Raw genomic sequence first — 18,099 nt, forward strand, 5'->3', positions numbered from 1 at the left:
CTTCTGGTTGATAAGAGCAAAGCAGCAGATGAGGCGACTCTCATGCGACGGTATGAGGTCATTTCCTGTGAAACGTTGTCTTCCTGCAGGGCGTCCGCTACCTGGTGGAACATGGCATCCTGGAGTGGCGAGCCGAGCCGGTGGCGGAGTTCCTCTACAAGGAGGAGGGGCTTAACAAGACCGCCATCGGCAACTTCCTGGGAGAACGGTACGGCAGGCCAGAGGTCAAAACGAAGGTCAAACAGCTGCATGAACCAATCCAGCTTTATTTATTAAAACCTTCAAAACCAAAGTGCTGCACAGTCAAAGTAAAAACATTAAAAAGGTTTTATTCAGCAAAAAACAAATATTTGACTGTAGAGATTATCGCGACTTAGAAAGTAAAATAGAAATTTAAACGGGAAAAGCTGAGTCAGGAATCCAAAAGAAAAGAAACCTAATTAAAATAATAAAAAATGTCTTTTAATAAAATACAATGATGAATAAAAATTAATTAATTGATACATATTGAAATAAGTTCAAATATGTAAAATAATAAAGTACAGAAAATTAATTATAATTTTAATATAAAGTTAGCCAAGATATTTATAAATAAATTTAAAGGAAAAAAAAATAAAAGGAAAATATTCAGAAATTCAAATGAAACAATATAATAAAATCTGAAAATCATAATTTAACTGCCTGTTGAATCTTTTTGATTTTGATATTTCCCATCAGAAACTCCAGTTTGTATGAAATTATGGTTAATATGTCTACAATCTTATTTATACTTTGCTGTTAAAAATAAATACTTACATTTTGTATGAATTTTTTCTGGACAAATCAGGCAAAAACGCTCAGTCTGAAACTGTTTAATGTTTACTAATATTATTTATTCTTATGTTGTTATTATTCTGATTTCCAATTTGTCCTGAAGGCATCGTCAGCATAGCATCAATATTCCATCGTTACATTTTCTATTTTTTACAAACTTTAAAGCACCAATGACAGGACAGGAAACTTTTGGGGGCAGGACCAAAAATGGGCGGAGTTACAGCAGCAGCATTCAGCCACACCCCCTGGCCCGCCCACAAGTTGTTCCTTTCAGTTTGAAATACTGTAGTCTGAATTTTATTCCTCTAATTTGTTTAGTTTTTCGGAATCATAAATGAAATGAATCGGTTTGGTAGTTTGTTGTTCCTGTTCTGTTTCCTGAAGTCGATCTGATCTGCTGTAAATGTCACTTAGGGAGGAAATGCACCTGAAAGTCCTGAAGGCGTTCGTGGCTCTGCATGAGTTCTCCGACCTGAATCTGGTCCAGGCGCTGAGGTTTGTATAAAATATTCATTTTATTTAACTTTATTCTGTTTTTCTCAGTATAAATAATTCTAATTTTTTTTTACCAGCGTTGGCTTCTTTTGATGTGTGTTTGAATAAATCTGTTGTCAGGCAGTTTCTGTGGAGCTTCCGGCTCCCAGGTGAAGCCCAGAAGATCGACCGGATGATGGAGGCGTTCGCGGCGCGTTACTGCGACTGTAACCCCGGAGTGTTCCAGTCCACAGGTACAACTCACCGTCCAATAGAAACGCTCTGCTGCTTCTCTGTCCAATAGAAACACAGAGCCTGAAACCTCTGAGCTCATTGATTCCTCACTGCCTTCTGCACACAGCCTTTACTTTGAATAGACCATAGCGGCTGTGCAGCGATAACAAAGCAGCGCTGCGGTTTCTCTTACAGACACCTGCTACATCCTGTCGTTTGCCATCATCATGCTCAACACCAGTCTGCACAACCCCAACGTGAAAGACAAGCCCAACCTGCAGCGCTTCGTCTGCATGAACCGAGGAATCAACAACGGCGCCGACCTTCCCGTTGACCTGCTCACGGTCCGTTCACTTCCAGCGTCAGAGCTCAGAGCAAAGCCTTCCTGCTGGTCCCTCCTGCCTTCAGGGGGCGCTGCAGGAACGTTTAGCCCAAACAAACATGCTCCTTCTCTACTGTGTCGTCTGCAAACAGTCTCGGTTTTACCTTCACTGACCCATTCCCTTCAGCTTCATGAAATAAGCACCTTGAATTCCCTTGTTGCTGAAAATGTGCCCTATAAATAAATGACCAACTATGACTGTGCAAGTTAGAATTATGAAAATAAATTTGCTAAAAGGAAACTAATTTTGGACATTTTTGACAAAACGTTGAGGTGTTTTTTTGGTTGTACTGAATTTAGTGAATTTTATAAAACAATAAAACTCTTTTTGACTTTGCCTCTGTTTTTTCTTCCAGAAACTTTACGCCAGCATCCGCAGCGAACCCTTCAAGATCCCCGAGGACGACGGCAACGACCTTACTCTGACCTTCTTCAACCCGGACCGCGAGGGCTGGCTGCTGAAGATGGGTGAGTCTGATGCTGCAGCAATGGCGAAGCTCCTCTCTGTGCCGCTGCGGCGCGTTTCTGAACGTGTTTGTTGTCGCTCCAGGCGGCCGCGTCAAGACGTGGAAACGCCGCTGGTTCATCCTGACCGAGAGCTGCCTCTACTACTTCCAGTACACAACGGTGAGTTTCTGCTTCCTGCTGGTCAGAGTGCAGCAGCAGTGTGTGTGTGTGACGTTCGGTTTGCCCTGCAGGATAAAGACCCGATCGGGATCATCCCTCTGGAGAATCTCTGTGTCAGAAAGCTGCAGGATTCCAGCAAACCGGTAGAGAAACAAATGTCCAACATCATCTGCAAACTGAACCAGAAAATATTGTTTAAACATTATTTACCTCTGATTACGGCTCCTGTGTTTCCACCAGTTCTGTCTGGAGCTGTACAGCCCCAAAGGTCAGAAGGTCAAAGCCTGTAAGACGGAGAACAAAGGCCGAGTGGTGGAGGGGAAACACCAGTTCTACCGGCTGAACGCCGCCAGCGAGGAGGAGAGAGACGACTGGATCAGCGCCATCAGGTGAGCCACAGGTCTCACACACACACACACACAGACAGATCACAGGTCACACACACACACACACACACACACACACACAGAGTCCTACAATCCTCCTCTGACTGAAACTGATCAATTAATTATTAATAATAATAATGGCTCATTATTATTATTATATATTTTTAGACTCTAATATATCAGACAGAAAATATGTGATTACATAAAACAGTTTGTCTGATTATGAATTCACTCAAACGATGGAGTATTAGATTCATGCTGATTTGTTTTAAATATGAGGAAAAAATCTAAATAATGAGAATAAAGTCAGAATAATCTTTGTCATAATATTACAAGATTAAAGTTGCAATAAAATAAATTGCAACAAAAAAGTCAGGATTTTTTTCTTTTTTTTCTTTCAGAAATTCACTTTAATTTGAGTTAAATGTAACAAGTTATAATTGTTTTACTATTATTGGATAAAAAATTAATGTGGGTATTTAAAAAAAGAAAATTTACAGATAAAGATAATCCTCACTGGGTAGAAATGGAGTCCCACAATTTAAGTTTAGCTCTTCCATTGTTCATATACTCTGACACGTCAAAGAAGTTACAGAAACATATTACGAATCCCATTCTGAAAAACATGATAAAAATTTGGCAGGATGTTAGAAATTACCTTGCGGAGCCAAACGACATTTCCCAATTTAGCCCAATATGGGGTAATCAGCTGTTTGCTCCAGGTAGAGCAGATGGAACCTTTAGGCTTTGGGCCCTGCAAGGTTTAAAAACTGTCGGTGACCTTTACCCATCAAATTCTGATATATTTTTGTCATTTGCAGAGCTACAAACCAAATTCAATCTGGATAAAAAACATTACTTCAAATTTCTTCAGATAAGAAGCTTTGTTAAAGCAAATTACAACAATCTTAACAAGCCCCCTCTTACATTACTTGAAAAATTAATGACTCGGAATAAATCAAGGAAGGGCATCATTTCAGATTTTTATAATGTGCTGATCTCTAACTCATTAGAGGACTCAAATAATAAGCTTATAAACTGGAATTTGGACCTATCATCAAATATCAGTGAACAGGATTGGGAAAAGGCTTGCATTAAAATTCACACAATGTCCATAAACAGTCGTCTTAGAATTCTACAATTTAAATGGCTAATGCGTATCTATGTTACACCTGTGCATTTAAATAAATACAATAATAACATCCCAGATCTTTGTGTAAAATGTAATTCTAAAGGGACTCTAATACATTGCATGTGGGAATGCAGACAAATCAAAGCATTTTGGACAGAGGTGAAAGATATAATTGAAAAAATTATCTTAAAGCAAGTTCCACTGGATCCTAAATTGTTCCTGCTAGCTTTATTCCCTGGGGAACATAACTTTAGTAAATCAGAACGCACTTTCATAGATATAAGCTCATTGGCTGCAAAAAAATGTATTGCTTTGACTTGGAAAAATATCAATAGACCTAGTGTCACGCAGTGGTTAAAACAGATGTCGTCTAATTTGCCGCTAGAAAGAATAACATATATTAGGAAATCCAAACGGTATCTTTTTGAGAGGATTTGGGGGCCTTTCATTAATTTTATTAAGGACTTAGACTTGACAGAGGGTTTGTTTGAGCTCTGATTTGCCAGAACCTGTGGTGTGCCATGTTGTGTGGATGTGTATAATTATATCTGACCAATTTGTAATCTGTGAGGATACCCCAGTTTTTGAGAAGCTGTGTTCTTTGTTTTGTTTTTTTACTTTTTATTATTATTATTATTTATTATTATAATTATTATTATTTTTTGTTTTATTTTATTTCTCTGGGTTGAGTAAAATAATTACTGTCATGTAACAACTACAAAGAGAACCTGTTCAAATAACTACATGCTTGTATTTCCAAAGTGTAAAAACTCAATAAAAATATGTTGGTAAAAAAAAAAAAAAAGAAAATTGAGTTCAGTAAAAACAGGAAACGCCGAGTTTTGTAGGAAGTTTGGAGAAAATTAGATCAAAACTTTAGTTCAGATTAAAAGTCCAGTTTGTTTCCAAAATGGCCGAATTTAAACAAACCTGCAAGATTTGACTTTTAGATAATTATCACAAACATTTGATATTTATAAAACTTATTAGATAATCTTCTTCAGCTTTTTCTCTTTAACAGGTCAGATAATTACTTTTTGTATTTCCTCAGGTGATTTTATCTTAAAATGAGTTTCATGACCTTAAATAATAAAATGGAGCAACAGAAGAAGCGTGCAGATCAGTGATGATGCGAAGATAGAAAATGTTGATAATCACGTTGATAAAATCCGTTTTCTCCAGGGCGAGCATCACCAAGGACCCGTTTTACGATTTGGTGTCGATGAGGAAGAGGAAGGTGATCAGGAATGCTTCGTCATCGGAGTGAAGCGTCCTGAACGAAGCTTCATGAACGTTTCACAGAAACAAGCTGAACTGGAGAGACAAAGAGGAACCGGGAAATGACGAGTCCAAGTCACTTCTGCAAACTGCAGACGGTTCCTGGAAGAAGGCGTTAGCATCAGCAGCTTTAGCATTAGCAGCTTTAGCGTTAGCAGCATCACATTAAACTGACTTCATTCCCTTCATGTGAAGGAAGTGAACTAAAGTTCACAAAGAAGCTTAAAAATGAAGCAGAAAGACCGACGGCTGGAAGCTAAAAGAGACGAAACGAAACTGAAGCTGGAAAAGAAGCTAAAGGACAAAAACACAGAAAAGATGCTGAATGTTCATTTAAAACAGAAAAATCACCGAGATGCAAAACATGGATGTTCAATATTTCCACAAAAAACAGAAAAGTAACAAAAATAGATAGAAAATGATGCAGTTTAAAAACCAATGAAAGAACTGAACAGTGATTACAGAGAGTGAAGCTACATGTAGAGTCCAGGGAAAAACAGTCTGAACACAGAAACTACCACAATACAAACGATAAAACATTTTTAAAATAATCAGCTGTAAAATATTAAACACATCTGGCTGATTATTTATTCAGCCTGGAGAAACGATGTAGCATTTCTTTATAAGTCTAATAGATCTAAAATCTTCTCAACTTGTTTAATTTATGAATCGTTGAATATGTACAGTTTGTTATATTTTATGTTTAATATGTAATTTAATGATCAAATAATCAAACTTGTAGAATAAAGTTTATTTTTCCTCAAAGCTTGTCGCCTTTTCTCCACCAGATGGCGCCGCAGCACCGCCATGTTGAACTGAACTCAAACGTAAATTTATGCTGAAAGTTTTATTTTCTATTTTAACTGGAGAGAAGATGAAGAGAAATCATGAGAATCTTCAACACAGCAGATCGAGTTTCCAGTTCACCTCCGGTGAGTCGCACTGGTTGAACTGGGAGAAGAAAACTCCAGTAATTAGAAGTGAATAATTCGGGTTTGTACGTTTCCCATCGATCTCTTTGCAGACTCGTTGCTCCACTGATTTCGTTTTTGTGCTGGTTTCCTCCTGGATCCTGAGTTCATCTCTCTTTCCTCCTGGTGTACTTACACAAAAAATTAAATTAAAACAATATCATCTTGTATACGTCTTTAAATTCAGATAAAACCTCATTGTTTTGTACGGCTGCCACTCCTGGGCAGACTGATCCATGTTTTGTTTGTATTGTATCAAATCCTTCAAAATGATTCATAAAAGGAAAGTGAAGCTCATATGATCCTGAGTTTCTAATATCAGGCTTTCTGAGATCCTTAGCCTACTTCGTGTCGTCAGTCAGACAGTTTCTAATGAAACTGATCCCAGAAAATGTGGTAAAAACAGAACATTTAAATTTGACAGGGTAATTAATCGCTCTTTCCTTTAAAGCAACAGTATCATGGCTTTTCCAGCCATATGGAGACATTTTATACCACAATCTTTTATATAAAATGCTATTTATAATTTGACTTCCTAATTAAACACTTTGAAATTGGGCCTCTGTCTCTTTAAAAGCTCCAGCTCATCCTGAAGCTCCGCCCCCAGGAAGTCATACCAACACGGCTCCTCTATTAACCCTCTAACGTTTTCACCAGCGTCGCTCTGAGCAGCAGTAACGAGCTCAGCAGCTGTTTGCTAATTGCTGCTGGCTAGTCTGAAGGAGCTGAGAGGGAGGAGCTGCGCCTGGAAGGCGGGGCTACGTCCACCCAGGCGTTCTGCACAGCTGACTGGTTGCCATGGAGATTAAAGGAAACGCTCCAGGTTTGTTTCTGATGAAGAAAAAACATGATGGGAAAATATAAAAAATGATTTTACATAAAACTGTCTAATAAATGAAATCATTTGAAAACAAGTTATTTATAATTTACTTCAGTTATCTTTGATATTAAACAAAATAATTTAAATTATGTGTTTATAACTTTTTATTCTTTTTAAATATGTAACCCGATATGTTTTTTATTCATTATTCTCTTTTTTGGACCGTAGTTTATCTGTATTTAAACTGATTTCACCTGAGCGACTGCAGGAGAAACGAGTTTTATGGAAAACTGCCGTTTTCTTTGTAATATTCTTTGTTCCTTTTGAAATAAATATACTGAGGAAAAGTAAAACCCACAGGAGTAAAACAATCATTTGGAAGAGAAATAAATCAGATTATTTTCAGATTCTTGACACTTTAATTTATTGAAGTTTTAGTCAAAGTTTTTGTCTTTTATTTATTTTCTGTAACAAAGTTGTGATCATTTAAACTCCATCTGCTGCCACAGACTCTCATATCACTCAGTGTGTTCAACACACCGACTGTGTTACCAAGACTACACACACTGATCACCTTTCCAGTCTCCATAGCAACCAGGTGTAGCATAACACACCATGTGAAGTTTAAGCTCCAGAGGAAATAATGGAAAACACTGACCAGTGGAATAATTTAAAATAAACTAGAAAAATGTAAAAGTGTCGACTGAATCCGTCCAGCAGAGTTTTGGCTCCGGAGGTTTTCCGTTTCAGTAAAACGTTTCAGTAAAATGTTTCAGTAAATGTTTCACTGAATGTTTCAGTGAATGTTTCAGTAAAACGTTTCAGTGAATGTTTCAGTGAATGTTTCAGTAAAACGTTTCAGTGAATGTTTCACTGAATGTTTCAGTAAAACGTTTCAGTGAATGTTTCACTGAATGTTTCAGTAAAACGTTTCAGTGAATGTTTCAGTAAAACGTTTCACTGAATGTTTCAGTAAAACGTTTCAGTGAATGTTTCAGTAAAACGTTTCACTGAATGTTTCAGTAAAACGTTTCAGTGAATGTTTCAGTAAAACATTTTAGTAAATGTTTCAGTAAAATGTTTCACTGAATGTTTCAGTGAATGTTTCAGTAAAACATTTTAGTAAATGTTTCAGTGAATGTTTCAGTAAAACATTTTAGTAAATGTTTCAGTAAAACGTTTCACTGAATGTTTCAGTGAATGTTTCAGTAAAACGTTTCACTGAATGTTTCAGTGAATGTTTCAGTAAAACATTTTAGTAAATGTTTCAGTAAAACGTTTCAGTGAATGTTTCAGTAAAACGTTTCAGTGAATGTTTCAGTGAATGTTTCAGTAAAACGTTTCAGTGAATCGGTAACGTTGCAGTGAGGCGGTTCCTCGCCGCTCCTCCTCTCAGGACTGGATGCAGTTCCTTCTCTGAAGCCGCCGGCGGCTTTTCAGTCCTGGAGAAACAAAAAGAGAAACTTTACTTGAATCAGTTTTCTTGTCTTTACTGGTGAAAATGTCAAAGCTCCACTTTCATTGACCTTTAACCTCTGATGTGCTGCTCAACTCCACAGAAAGCAACATTTAGAAAAAGTCATTTCTAAATCTGAAGCTGATGACAGTTTATTGATGTTGTTTTACTTTTAGGAATTTAATCTTTTCTATATTAGATTCATATCTTTATTTTTAGAGCTTTTACTGTTGGAGAAAATTAGGAGCAAAATCTCATTTTAACAAAAAAACTTTCATGTTTTAATTATATAAAACTCGTTAAAACGAGTTTGTTTCTTGTTTAACAAAATGAGTTTCATATTTAGTTAAAATCCTGTTTACTCCAGATAACCAGTTAGTTTTCCAACAGGTGAGTAAATGTTTTCGTACCGTCTCGCTCCGCCGTGTCGATGCTCTGCAGAGAAACGCTCCTCTGGATGTTCTTCTGCGACTTCTTGGGTTTGAACTTCAGCGGTTTCTCCTGAACCTCAAACGAATCCTCCGGTCCGTTTCCTGCGACGCCATTGGCCTCTGGCGCCGTAGCCACGGGGGCGGGGCTCGGAGAAGTGACCACGCCCTCTTGTATAGTCTCTGCGCTGTGATTGGCTGCTCTGTTTTTCAGGAAGTTCCTGAAGGAACTGCGCGGCTTCTTCACGGCGGCCGCCTCGCTCTTCCTCACACCGCCGCGCCCGTCCTTCTCCTCTTCCTCGGCGGTGGCGCTCGGACTCGGTGAGGACGCTCGGTCCGCCGCGTCCCCGTGTCCCTCCATGTCCCTCTGGCTGGTGCCACCGAGCAGCGAGTGTTTCTGGGTGGACAGGTCCTGCAGCGAGCCCGTCAGGCCCAACCTGTTCCCGAACACCAGCGAGTATTTGGGGTTGTGGTATTTGTGCGCCGGCACTTTGAGGTCCACCTGTCTGGAGTCGCCGACGGACACCTGGAAGCGGGACGTGGAGACGGGCGCGGGGCGGAGGTGCTCCACCCGGGGCTTCAGGACGGGAGTGGGCAGCGGCGGCTTGCTGATGTTGAACTCTTTGTGGAGGTCGACCGGTTCCGACACGGCGTACATCTCCCTGAAGTCGCTGTCGAAGAAATCGACGATCTGACCCGTCATCACCGTAACGGCGCTCCGGTCCAAACGAGACGAACTCCAGGTGAAGCTGGAGGTTAAAACCAGAAATGAAACCAAAAATCACAAACATACCAACATTCAGCGCAGGAACAGCGACACGCTAAAAAACTTTACTGGATGATAAATTATCCCAGAAATTATCACTATAAATGATAATATTATGGCATTGAGACAATTTTCCAGGAATGTAACGGTAATAAAATAATAATGAAAGATCAATAAACTTTAAATTATAGAACATTTAGCACTGGAACTGGAAGACATTTTAAATATACAAAATAAATAAACTAAACTAATAAAATCCATTATGACTGAGTAAAATAGCCTGACCAAAATGTTAGCATGATTAACGTTAGCATGAGAACATTAGCATGAATCACATTAGCATGAGGATATTAGCATTAATAACGTTAGCATGAGGCGCTAACCTGTAGGAGCCGAACATGACCTTCTCTCCGTCCACCAGCATGTATTTGGAGCAGAGCGAGCCGGGCAGCTTCCCGAAGGACAGGGCCAGCCCCGCGCCTCTCACCATCCGCACACGCAGGTTCTGCACACACACACACACACACACACACACACACACACACACACACACACACACACACACACACACACACACACACACACACACACACACACACCTGATTACACAACGCCCTGAGTCAACACACACACACACCCGCGGACCAAGTGGGAGGCGGCCGGGCCGTGGAGCCTCCAGTTTCTGGGATCCGTTCTCAGGAACAAAGACTGTTCCTCTGAGAGGAACGGAGCCCTGAAAACTGAGCCGAACCGGGCCGCTGCGCCACGACCCGGCCCCACAGCGCTGGGGAAACGGTGCAGGCTGCAGATAAGGCCGGTTTGGTTTCAGATCAGATGTCAGAGGACCAGAGAAACGCTCTTCTTCCTCCAGAGGAAACAAACATCCTCTAAGCTTTTCACCAACACATATCGAGGAGAATTCAGCTGGTCGAGGCGACTTAATACAAAAAGTGAAATATTAAATTAGATCATCAAAGGAAGGTTTAACTGCAGCAGAGGAAGAGGAGCTGGTGGTTTGAGTCCTGCTCTGTGTGTGCAGCTTGGCGTCTCACCCTCAGGTGCATGGCGCTGATCTGCAGCCGGGAGCTCATGTCCAGGAAGTGGGGAACGCCGCGGGCCTCCAGCACCGCGTACACCGCCACACCGCGCCGCGCTGCCGCGTCCAGCAGGTCCTGGAGGATCTGCAGGTCCGTTAGGAGATCCATGACGATGGCCAGCACCTGGGGCAAACAGAGAGCGGGGCATTTTTACTGCCCTGCACTCATTATGACCCTAACCCTAGCCTGAAACACACAGCTAGCATGAGCTAATCGCTGGAATATAATAACACAGCTAGCATGAGCTAATCGCTGGAATATAATAACACAGCTAGCATGAGCTAATCGCTGGAATATAATAACACAGCTAGCATGAGCTAATCGCTGGAATATAATAACACAGCTAGCATGAGCTAATCGCTGGAATATAATAACACAGCTAGCATGAGCTAATCGCTGGAATATAATAACACAACTAGCATGAGCTAACCTCTGAAATATAATAACACAGCTAGCATGAGCTAATCGCTGGATTATAATAACACAGCTAGCATGAGCTAATCGCTGGATTATAATAACACAACTAGCATGAGCTAACCTCTGAAATATAATAACACAACTAGCATGAGCTAACCTCTGAAATATAATAACACAGCTAGCATGAGCTAATCGCTGGAATATAATAACACAGCTAGCATGAGCTAACCTCTGAAATATAATAACACAGCTAGCATGAGCTAATCGCTGGAATATAATAACACAGCTAGCATGAGCTAACCTCTGAAATATAATAACACAGCTAGCATGAGCTAATCGCTGGATTATAATAACACAGCTAGCATGAGCTAACCTCTGAAATATAATAACACAGCTAGCATGAGCTAATCGCTGGATTATAATAACACAGCTAGCATGAGCTAACCTCTGAAATATAATAACACAACTAGCATGAGCTAACCGCTGCAATATAATAATACAGCTAGCATGAGCTAATCGCTGGAATATAATAACACAGCTAGCATGAGCTAACCACTGAAATATAATAACACAACTAGCATGAGCTAATCGCTGGAATATAATAACACAGCTAGCATGACCTAATCGCTGGAATATAATAACACAGCTAGCATGAGCTAATCGCTGGAATATAATAACACAGCTAGCATGAGCTAATCGCTGGAATATAATAACACAGCTAGCATGAGCTAATCGCTGGAATATAATAACACAGCTAGCATGAGCTAATCGCTGGAATATAATAACACAGCTAGCATGAGCTAATCGCTGGAATATAATAACACAGCTAGCATGAGCTAACCACTGAAATATAATAACACAACTAGCATGAGCTAATCGCTGGAATATAATAACACAGCTAGCATGACCTAATCGCTGGAATATAATAACACAGCTAGCATGAGCTAATCGCTGGAATATAATAACACAGCTAGCATGAGCTAATCGCTGGAATATAATAACACAGCTTGCATGAGCTAATCGCTGGAATATAATAACACAGCTAGCATGAGCTAATCGCTGGAATATAATAACACAGCTAGCATGAGCTAATCGCTGGAATATAATAACACAGCTAGCATGAGCTAACCTCTGAAATATAATAACACAGCTAGCATGAGCTAACCTCTGAAATATAATAACACAACTAGCATGAGCTAACCGCTGCAATATAATAATACAGCTAAAATGAGCTAATCGCTGGAATATAATAACACAGCTAGCATGAGCTAACCACTGAAATATAATAACACAACTAGCATGAGCTAATCGCTGGAATATAATAACACAGCTAGCATGACCTAATCGCTGGAATATAATAACACAGCTAGCATGAGCTAATCGCTGGAATATAATAACACAGCTAGCATGAGCTAATCGCTGGAATATAATAACACAGCTAGCATGAGCTAATCGCTGGAATATAATAACACAGCTAGCATGAGCTAATCGCTGGAATATAATAACACAGCTAGCATGAGCTAATCGCTGGAATATAATAACACAGCTAGCATGAGCTAACCTCTGAAATATAATAACACAGCTAGCATGAGCTAACCTCTGAAATATAATAACACAACTAGCATGAGCTAATCGCTGGAATATAATAACACAGCTAGCATGAGCTAACCTCTGAAATATAATAACACAGCTAGCATGAGCTAACCGCTGCAATATAATAATACAGCTAGCATGAGCTAACCTCTGAAATATAATAACACAACTAGCATGAGCTAACCGCTGCAATATAATAATACAGCTAGCATGAGAAATAAATTTAAATAAAACAAGAAAATAACATGAGAAAAAATTGGTAATAATAAGAGAAAAGTCTTTATAATACAAAAATGAACTCAGAATTATCAGAATAAAGTTGTAATATTAGTACAATAAAGTAGCAAAATACAGGAAAAATAATTTAAAAAAACTTAAAATAAGGAATATTGAACATCTTGTGAAGTTCGACTTTGGTATCAGTTTAACAAATAAGAAAAAATTAAACTGTATTAAACACATGAAAATCAAATTACTATCATCAGCAGAACTCTGAAACGACCAGAACCAGAACCAGAACCAGACTGAGCTGCTGACATCAGATCCTTTCCTGCAGTAATTGTATGACTTTCCAACGGTAATATTGCATATTTATTCTTGTAATTAAGAAAAACATTTTTGTTTCTGTCAGAGAGATTACCCTGAAAGGACGCAGATTTTGTTTGTTTTTTTCAATTTAATCAAATGTTTTGGATCATTTCAAAATAAAACACATTCTCAGTTTCCTGTAGAGGCGGCCATCTAAATAACAATCATCTATGATGTCATCCATGCTAAACATCTGGAGGAGAATCAGGCCCGCAGCATCACTGATCCTCCTCAGCTGATGAATTCTGAGTAAAGTCAAAGTTTATTCAAGAATCAGAAACATCAGAGTTTTATCCTGATCACAATGAAAATTAAATTTTATCAGAATGAAATACCAGTTAAAAAATATGGAAACACTTTAGTGTCAAAAATAGTCTACCGTAAGAAAGAAAAAAAAACCGGGCATTTCTGCAACTAGAAAAAGATTTGGATTCATAATGCAGGATCTTGCAGATCTGATCAGGTTTCCGCTGAACTCAGCAGTTTGGTGGATCTTCATGTGATTCCCCAGCAGACTTCCTGCAGCGAGCGGCCCATTCTTTGGAAAAACCCGTTTCTCTGGAAACAGTCTGGACCAAATCCAGAGTCGGTTATGAAATCATTTATAAACCAATTTAAGGTCACATGTTTCCCCATGATGGTTCTTTAGTAAAATGTTTTTTCCTCTGTCAGATAAACTGGGTCCAGTTAAAGATTCTCTGATTCTGAGGCTTCGGTTTCGTTTCCTGGTCGCCTGTTCGACCCGATCCGCTCAGCAAAAAGCTTTTTATGCAAAGCAGAAATTTAAACGTCACAAACAAAAACGGATGAGATGACATCCGGCCGCTTTCAGCCAAAAACGGATCCACACTCAGTTATTACAAAGGAAAATGAGACAAAAGGTTCATAATGTTACAGTAAAATAATGTCACTAAAAACGTTCAAAAACGTAAGAGGAAATATTTCTGTGTGAAACTAAACAGGCTGGAAACAGGAAGTTTGCTGAACTGCTAGGAAATCAAACAGACTGGATGTTCACTGATTTGCTGTTCGGCACGGCGGAGGCCCCGTGGTGCTGTGGGCCGGAATCAGCTCAAAAACAGTTTTCTGCTAAATTATTGAATAAACAGAAACATGAGCTCAATATAAAGATATTTATTGTTCTTAATGTTATTCATGTCTGTCTGAACTTCAATAATTTAGTTTTTTTTTACTCGGTGAAACGTTGCTGGATAAAAACAACGATGAAAACGATGAAAGGTTTGTTTACAAAAATCTCCTGGTTTAAAACTTCAAAACATTTTTATATTTGCTTTTTTAAATAATTGTCAGAAAATCTGAAGATCTTAATGAGCACAGAGGGTATTAAAAGTTAGATTTCTCCTGTAACTGATGATATTTTACTGGTTGGTAAAACGACTGCAGTTAATCCTGACTGGATCCTGACGGTCGGCCATCTTGGATGTTGGTCCTGTTTGGGTTTTTGTCAGGGTTGGTTCTGGTTTGCTTTCTGAGCTAACAGAGCCACTGAGAAGCAGAAACGTAGCAGAAACAGCTCAGATCCTGTAGACGATGTTTGGTTTTTACGGCTCTCTGCCCTGAAGCTTTATTGTTTAATGAAAACCGAGCAGCGGGGCCGATTGGGGCAGGTAGAAACTGGATCACCGTTCAGCTGCCCTCTGGCTGGGAGGCGTTTTTCGTCTCTCCAGGTGAAACTCTGAACCTGAATGACGTTTCCTGCAGCTCAGAAACTCATTTTGCTCCAGCAGACTCTGACAGACGACTCCGGTAAAATGTGCGTGTCTTTCTGCAGGTTCAGAGACGCTGGCGTTTGAAGGCTGACAGGTTGATTTACTGGACCTGCAGGGCAGAAACGGCTGATTGGCCGATTCATTTCAGAGACCAACTGTCCTTTTAGAGGCGTTTCCAGCATTTTAATCTGCAGCTCCAGTTTTTGGAGGTTTCCATGGAAACGGCAGGTTAACATGAACACCTAAACTGTCCGAGGGGGGAGGGAAACCATGGCGACCGGCGCTCACCTGAGCTGACGGATCATGAGATTAATCCCGCTGCTTGTCCCGACCTGTTGGTGACTCTGATTGTTAATAACGATTTTCTGTTTCTGGAAACAGGAAGTGAATCCAGAACATCCAGGAATATTTCCGACGTTTATGAGTTTATTCATCAGGGTGGAGATGAAATGTTCGTGTTCCTCCTTTAAATCAGGACTGAAAAATGTTTCCAGCAGATTTTTATGAAAGAATCTGAATAACAAACTACATTGTCAATGTGATGTTTTACTATTTTAAGCTAATTAAATTATTAAAATACATTTGCATTACAAATAATTTAATGAAAAATAAAAACGAGAAGTATAAAAAAACAGGTTTACTGCTACATATTTATATAAATATTCATAACCAAGAGCTGGTGATTAATATTCTAACAGACGAACATTTATGTTTAGTTTATTTTTCTTTTGTTCCTGAAAAATGAAGGATTTGAATCAGAAATGACTAAACGTCAGATTATCATGTGATTAACTGACCCACATTTTAATAACCAGAAGCTTAAAGGCAACAATAAACAGCTGGATTCTGGTGTAAACTGGGAAAACATTCAAACAGAAGTGAGTCATCACGGTGACGTCACCGAGTCACATGATCCCCTCCGGCCAATCAGAGGAGTCGGTTCTGTTATCACAGCTCAGTTTGGAACCTAAAGTTACAACTTTTACAAAAACAACGATTTGTAAAGTTAAAATCAGGAATCAGATGAATTATAATGAATATTTGTTGTTTTATGGATAAATCTCATTATGTGTCATTATTATTAGTTATGTTAAAAATAATGTTTTTATTGCTGGTTTCTATGGAGAAACAACAACAAACTGTTTCTAGTTAAGTTTCAGGTTTTAAGTCATTTAATCCTTTTATTGTTATGACCTTCATTATCATAATAGTATTAAATTCCAGTCTTAATAATAAAAACGCTCCAACAGTTTAATGTTATAGAAGATTAACATTTTTAAATGATAAAACATCAACAAACGTTTATTTCCTTATTTGCAGAGGTTCCGAAAAAAATCAACTCTAAAGAGACTGAATTCAGAATAAACTCAAAAATCTATTTTACTATGAATAATTCTTCAATATTTGGTTAATTAATAAGCTAACGTAATACTGACTAATTAATGGGCAGAATTTTATACAGAAACTTATTTTTGTTTAAATAAAAACCAGTATGAAACATTTGATCCGTTTGCTGCCAGTCGCATCATTTAAACTGAATATTTGAATAGAAAAATTGGTTCTGAATCAAAAACCCTAAAACCTGAATTGTTTGGTTAAGTATAAAGTTATTTTTTGTTCTTTTAGTTGAAAGTTGTTTTTATGTGGCCATCTTCCTAAAATAATGGATTTAATTGTTTTTAGTTAAAACTTTTGACAACATTTTAGTTATTGTTTTATGAAGGTGATGATATAAACTAACCAGATTAGTAACTAGTTACATCTGAGTACTTTTACTACGCTGCACTTTTTACTTTTACTTGAAATACGTTGAAGTAGTTTTGCTCTTAGTTAGTTCAGTTAGTTCTGATGGTTACTCCAACCCGGCTCTCCGGCCGGTTACCTTCTGGGCGCCTTGGATCAGCCTCCTCACCACCTCCTTGATGTGCGGCCCCGGCTCTTTGGGCGGGTGTGTGTACGCGGACACCCGGGTCACCCCCTTGTACACGCCGCTGCAGGCCGGCCAGCCGATGTCCAGCGCCGGCACCTCGGTGTCGGACATCTGCGGCCAGTAGGTGGAGTGGACCCCGGAGTCGGCGCTGGTGGCCTCCTTGGGCTTGTCCGGCTCGCCGGGCTCCGGCTCGCTGTCCGGGTCGTACTCCTGGAAGCTGTCCCGGATGGCCCGGACCTCCCTGGCGCACAGGAAGTCCCGGATGTTGTCCTCCTGCAGGCGCATCTTGAAGGCTCCGTCCCCGTGGCGCAGCAGCTGCTCCAGCGCGGCCCGCTGCTCCTCGCTGTAGTAGAACTCCGGCCGGGACTCCGGGACCTTCTCGTTGACGTGCTGGTTGTCCAGACACAGCAGCTGGGACTCCGCCATGGCCGCGACGCGCTGCCTCTGCAACGGCTGCGCTTACCTGGGCCGACAGGTGAGGAGGGAGCGCAGGTAGGAGCAGGGGGCGGGGCTAGGGGACCGACACGAGGCGCCCCGCGTTCCTGAAGGCTTCCTGCTGGAAAACCTTCAGAATAAAGTCAATAGATGAATAAATATCGGTCAGTTTCATTTATAAAGCATCATTATACAAGCAGCTCAAAGTGCTGCTGCCTGATGACAAACAAAGAAATGATCAAAACATTCCTGATGGTCCGGTAGATTCAGTTCTACTGGAACCAGAACTCCACCATCTGCTCCACCTCCAGCTGCTGTGGTTCTGACCCAAACCAACCTGTTCCCCTCCTGGCCTGTGGGGGCGCTGCACCAAGAACCACTGAAGGAAACCACACAAAAACCTCTGAAGACACTGAGAGCAACTTCCTTCTTCACCAGATGGAAACAAGATGGAGGCGTCAGATTTTTCTCTTTAGTCTTTGGCTAAAGACCAGGAGCCATTTCTGCTGCTAGCGCTAGGCTAGCAGGTTAGCTTTGTTTGT

At 39.9% G+C, this 18,099-nt stretch overlaps 2 protein-coding genes across 2 annotated transcripts in view; one reads left to right on the forward strand and one right to left on the reverse strand.

Moving 5' to 3' along the window:
• Positions 1 to 6,099, forward strand: part of LOC102222215 (cytohesin-2-like) — an 11,748-nt gene extending 5,649 nt beyond the window's left edge. Inside the window, exons 6-14 of the mRNA XM_014474363.2 lie at positions 90 to 208; positions 1,228 to 1,308; positions 1,429 to 1,541; positions 1,717 to 1,865; positions 2,260 to 2,371; positions 2,454 to 2,530; positions 2,602 to 2,673; positions 2,771 to 2,919; positions 5,231 to 6,099. Of these exons, the coding sequence (XP_014329849.1) occupies positions 90 to 208; positions 1,228 to 1,308; positions 1,429 to 1,541; positions 1,717 to 1,865; positions 2,260 to 2,371; positions 2,454 to 2,530; positions 2,602 to 2,673; positions 2,771 to 2,919; positions 5,231 to 5,315 (957 nt within the window). The 3' untranslated portion in view covers positions 5,316 to 6,099. The remainder of the gene's footprint in view (positions 1 to 89; positions 209 to 1,227; positions 1,309 to 1,428; positions 1,542 to 1,716; positions 1,866 to 2,259; positions 2,372 to 2,453; positions 2,531 to 2,601; positions 2,674 to 2,770; positions 2,920 to 5,230) is intronic.
• Positions 6,100 to 8,159: 2,060 nt separating this feature from the next.
• On the reverse strand, positions 8,160 to 17,741 carry LOC111611557 (protein FAM83F-like). Its single transcript, XM_023348437.1, has 5 exons — positions 17,075 to 17,741; positions 10,820 to 10,987; positions 10,151 to 10,272; positions 8,984 to 9,750; positions 8,160 to 8,559 (listed from the first exon to the last, which is right to left on the reverse strand). The coding sequence occupies exons 1-5, from the start codon at positions 17,546 to 17,548 to the stop codon at positions 8,510 to 8,512; spliced, it is 1,581 nt and encodes a 526-aa protein (XP_023204205.1). The 5' UTR covers positions 17,549 to 17,741; the 3' UTR covers positions 8,160 to 8,509.
• Between the last annotated feature and the right edge of the window lie 358 nt (positions 17,742 to 18,099).

The sequence above is a fragment of the Xiphophorus maculatus genome, chromosome 16, assembly GCF_002775205.1.
Source record: "Xiphophorus maculatus strain JP 163 A chromosome 16, X_maculatus-5.0-male, whole genome shotgun sequence".
In the NCBI taxonomy this organism is placed as follows: domain Eukaryota; kingdom Metazoa; phylum Chordata; class Actinopteri; order Cyprinodontiformes; family Poeciliidae; genus Xiphophorus; species Xiphophorus maculatus.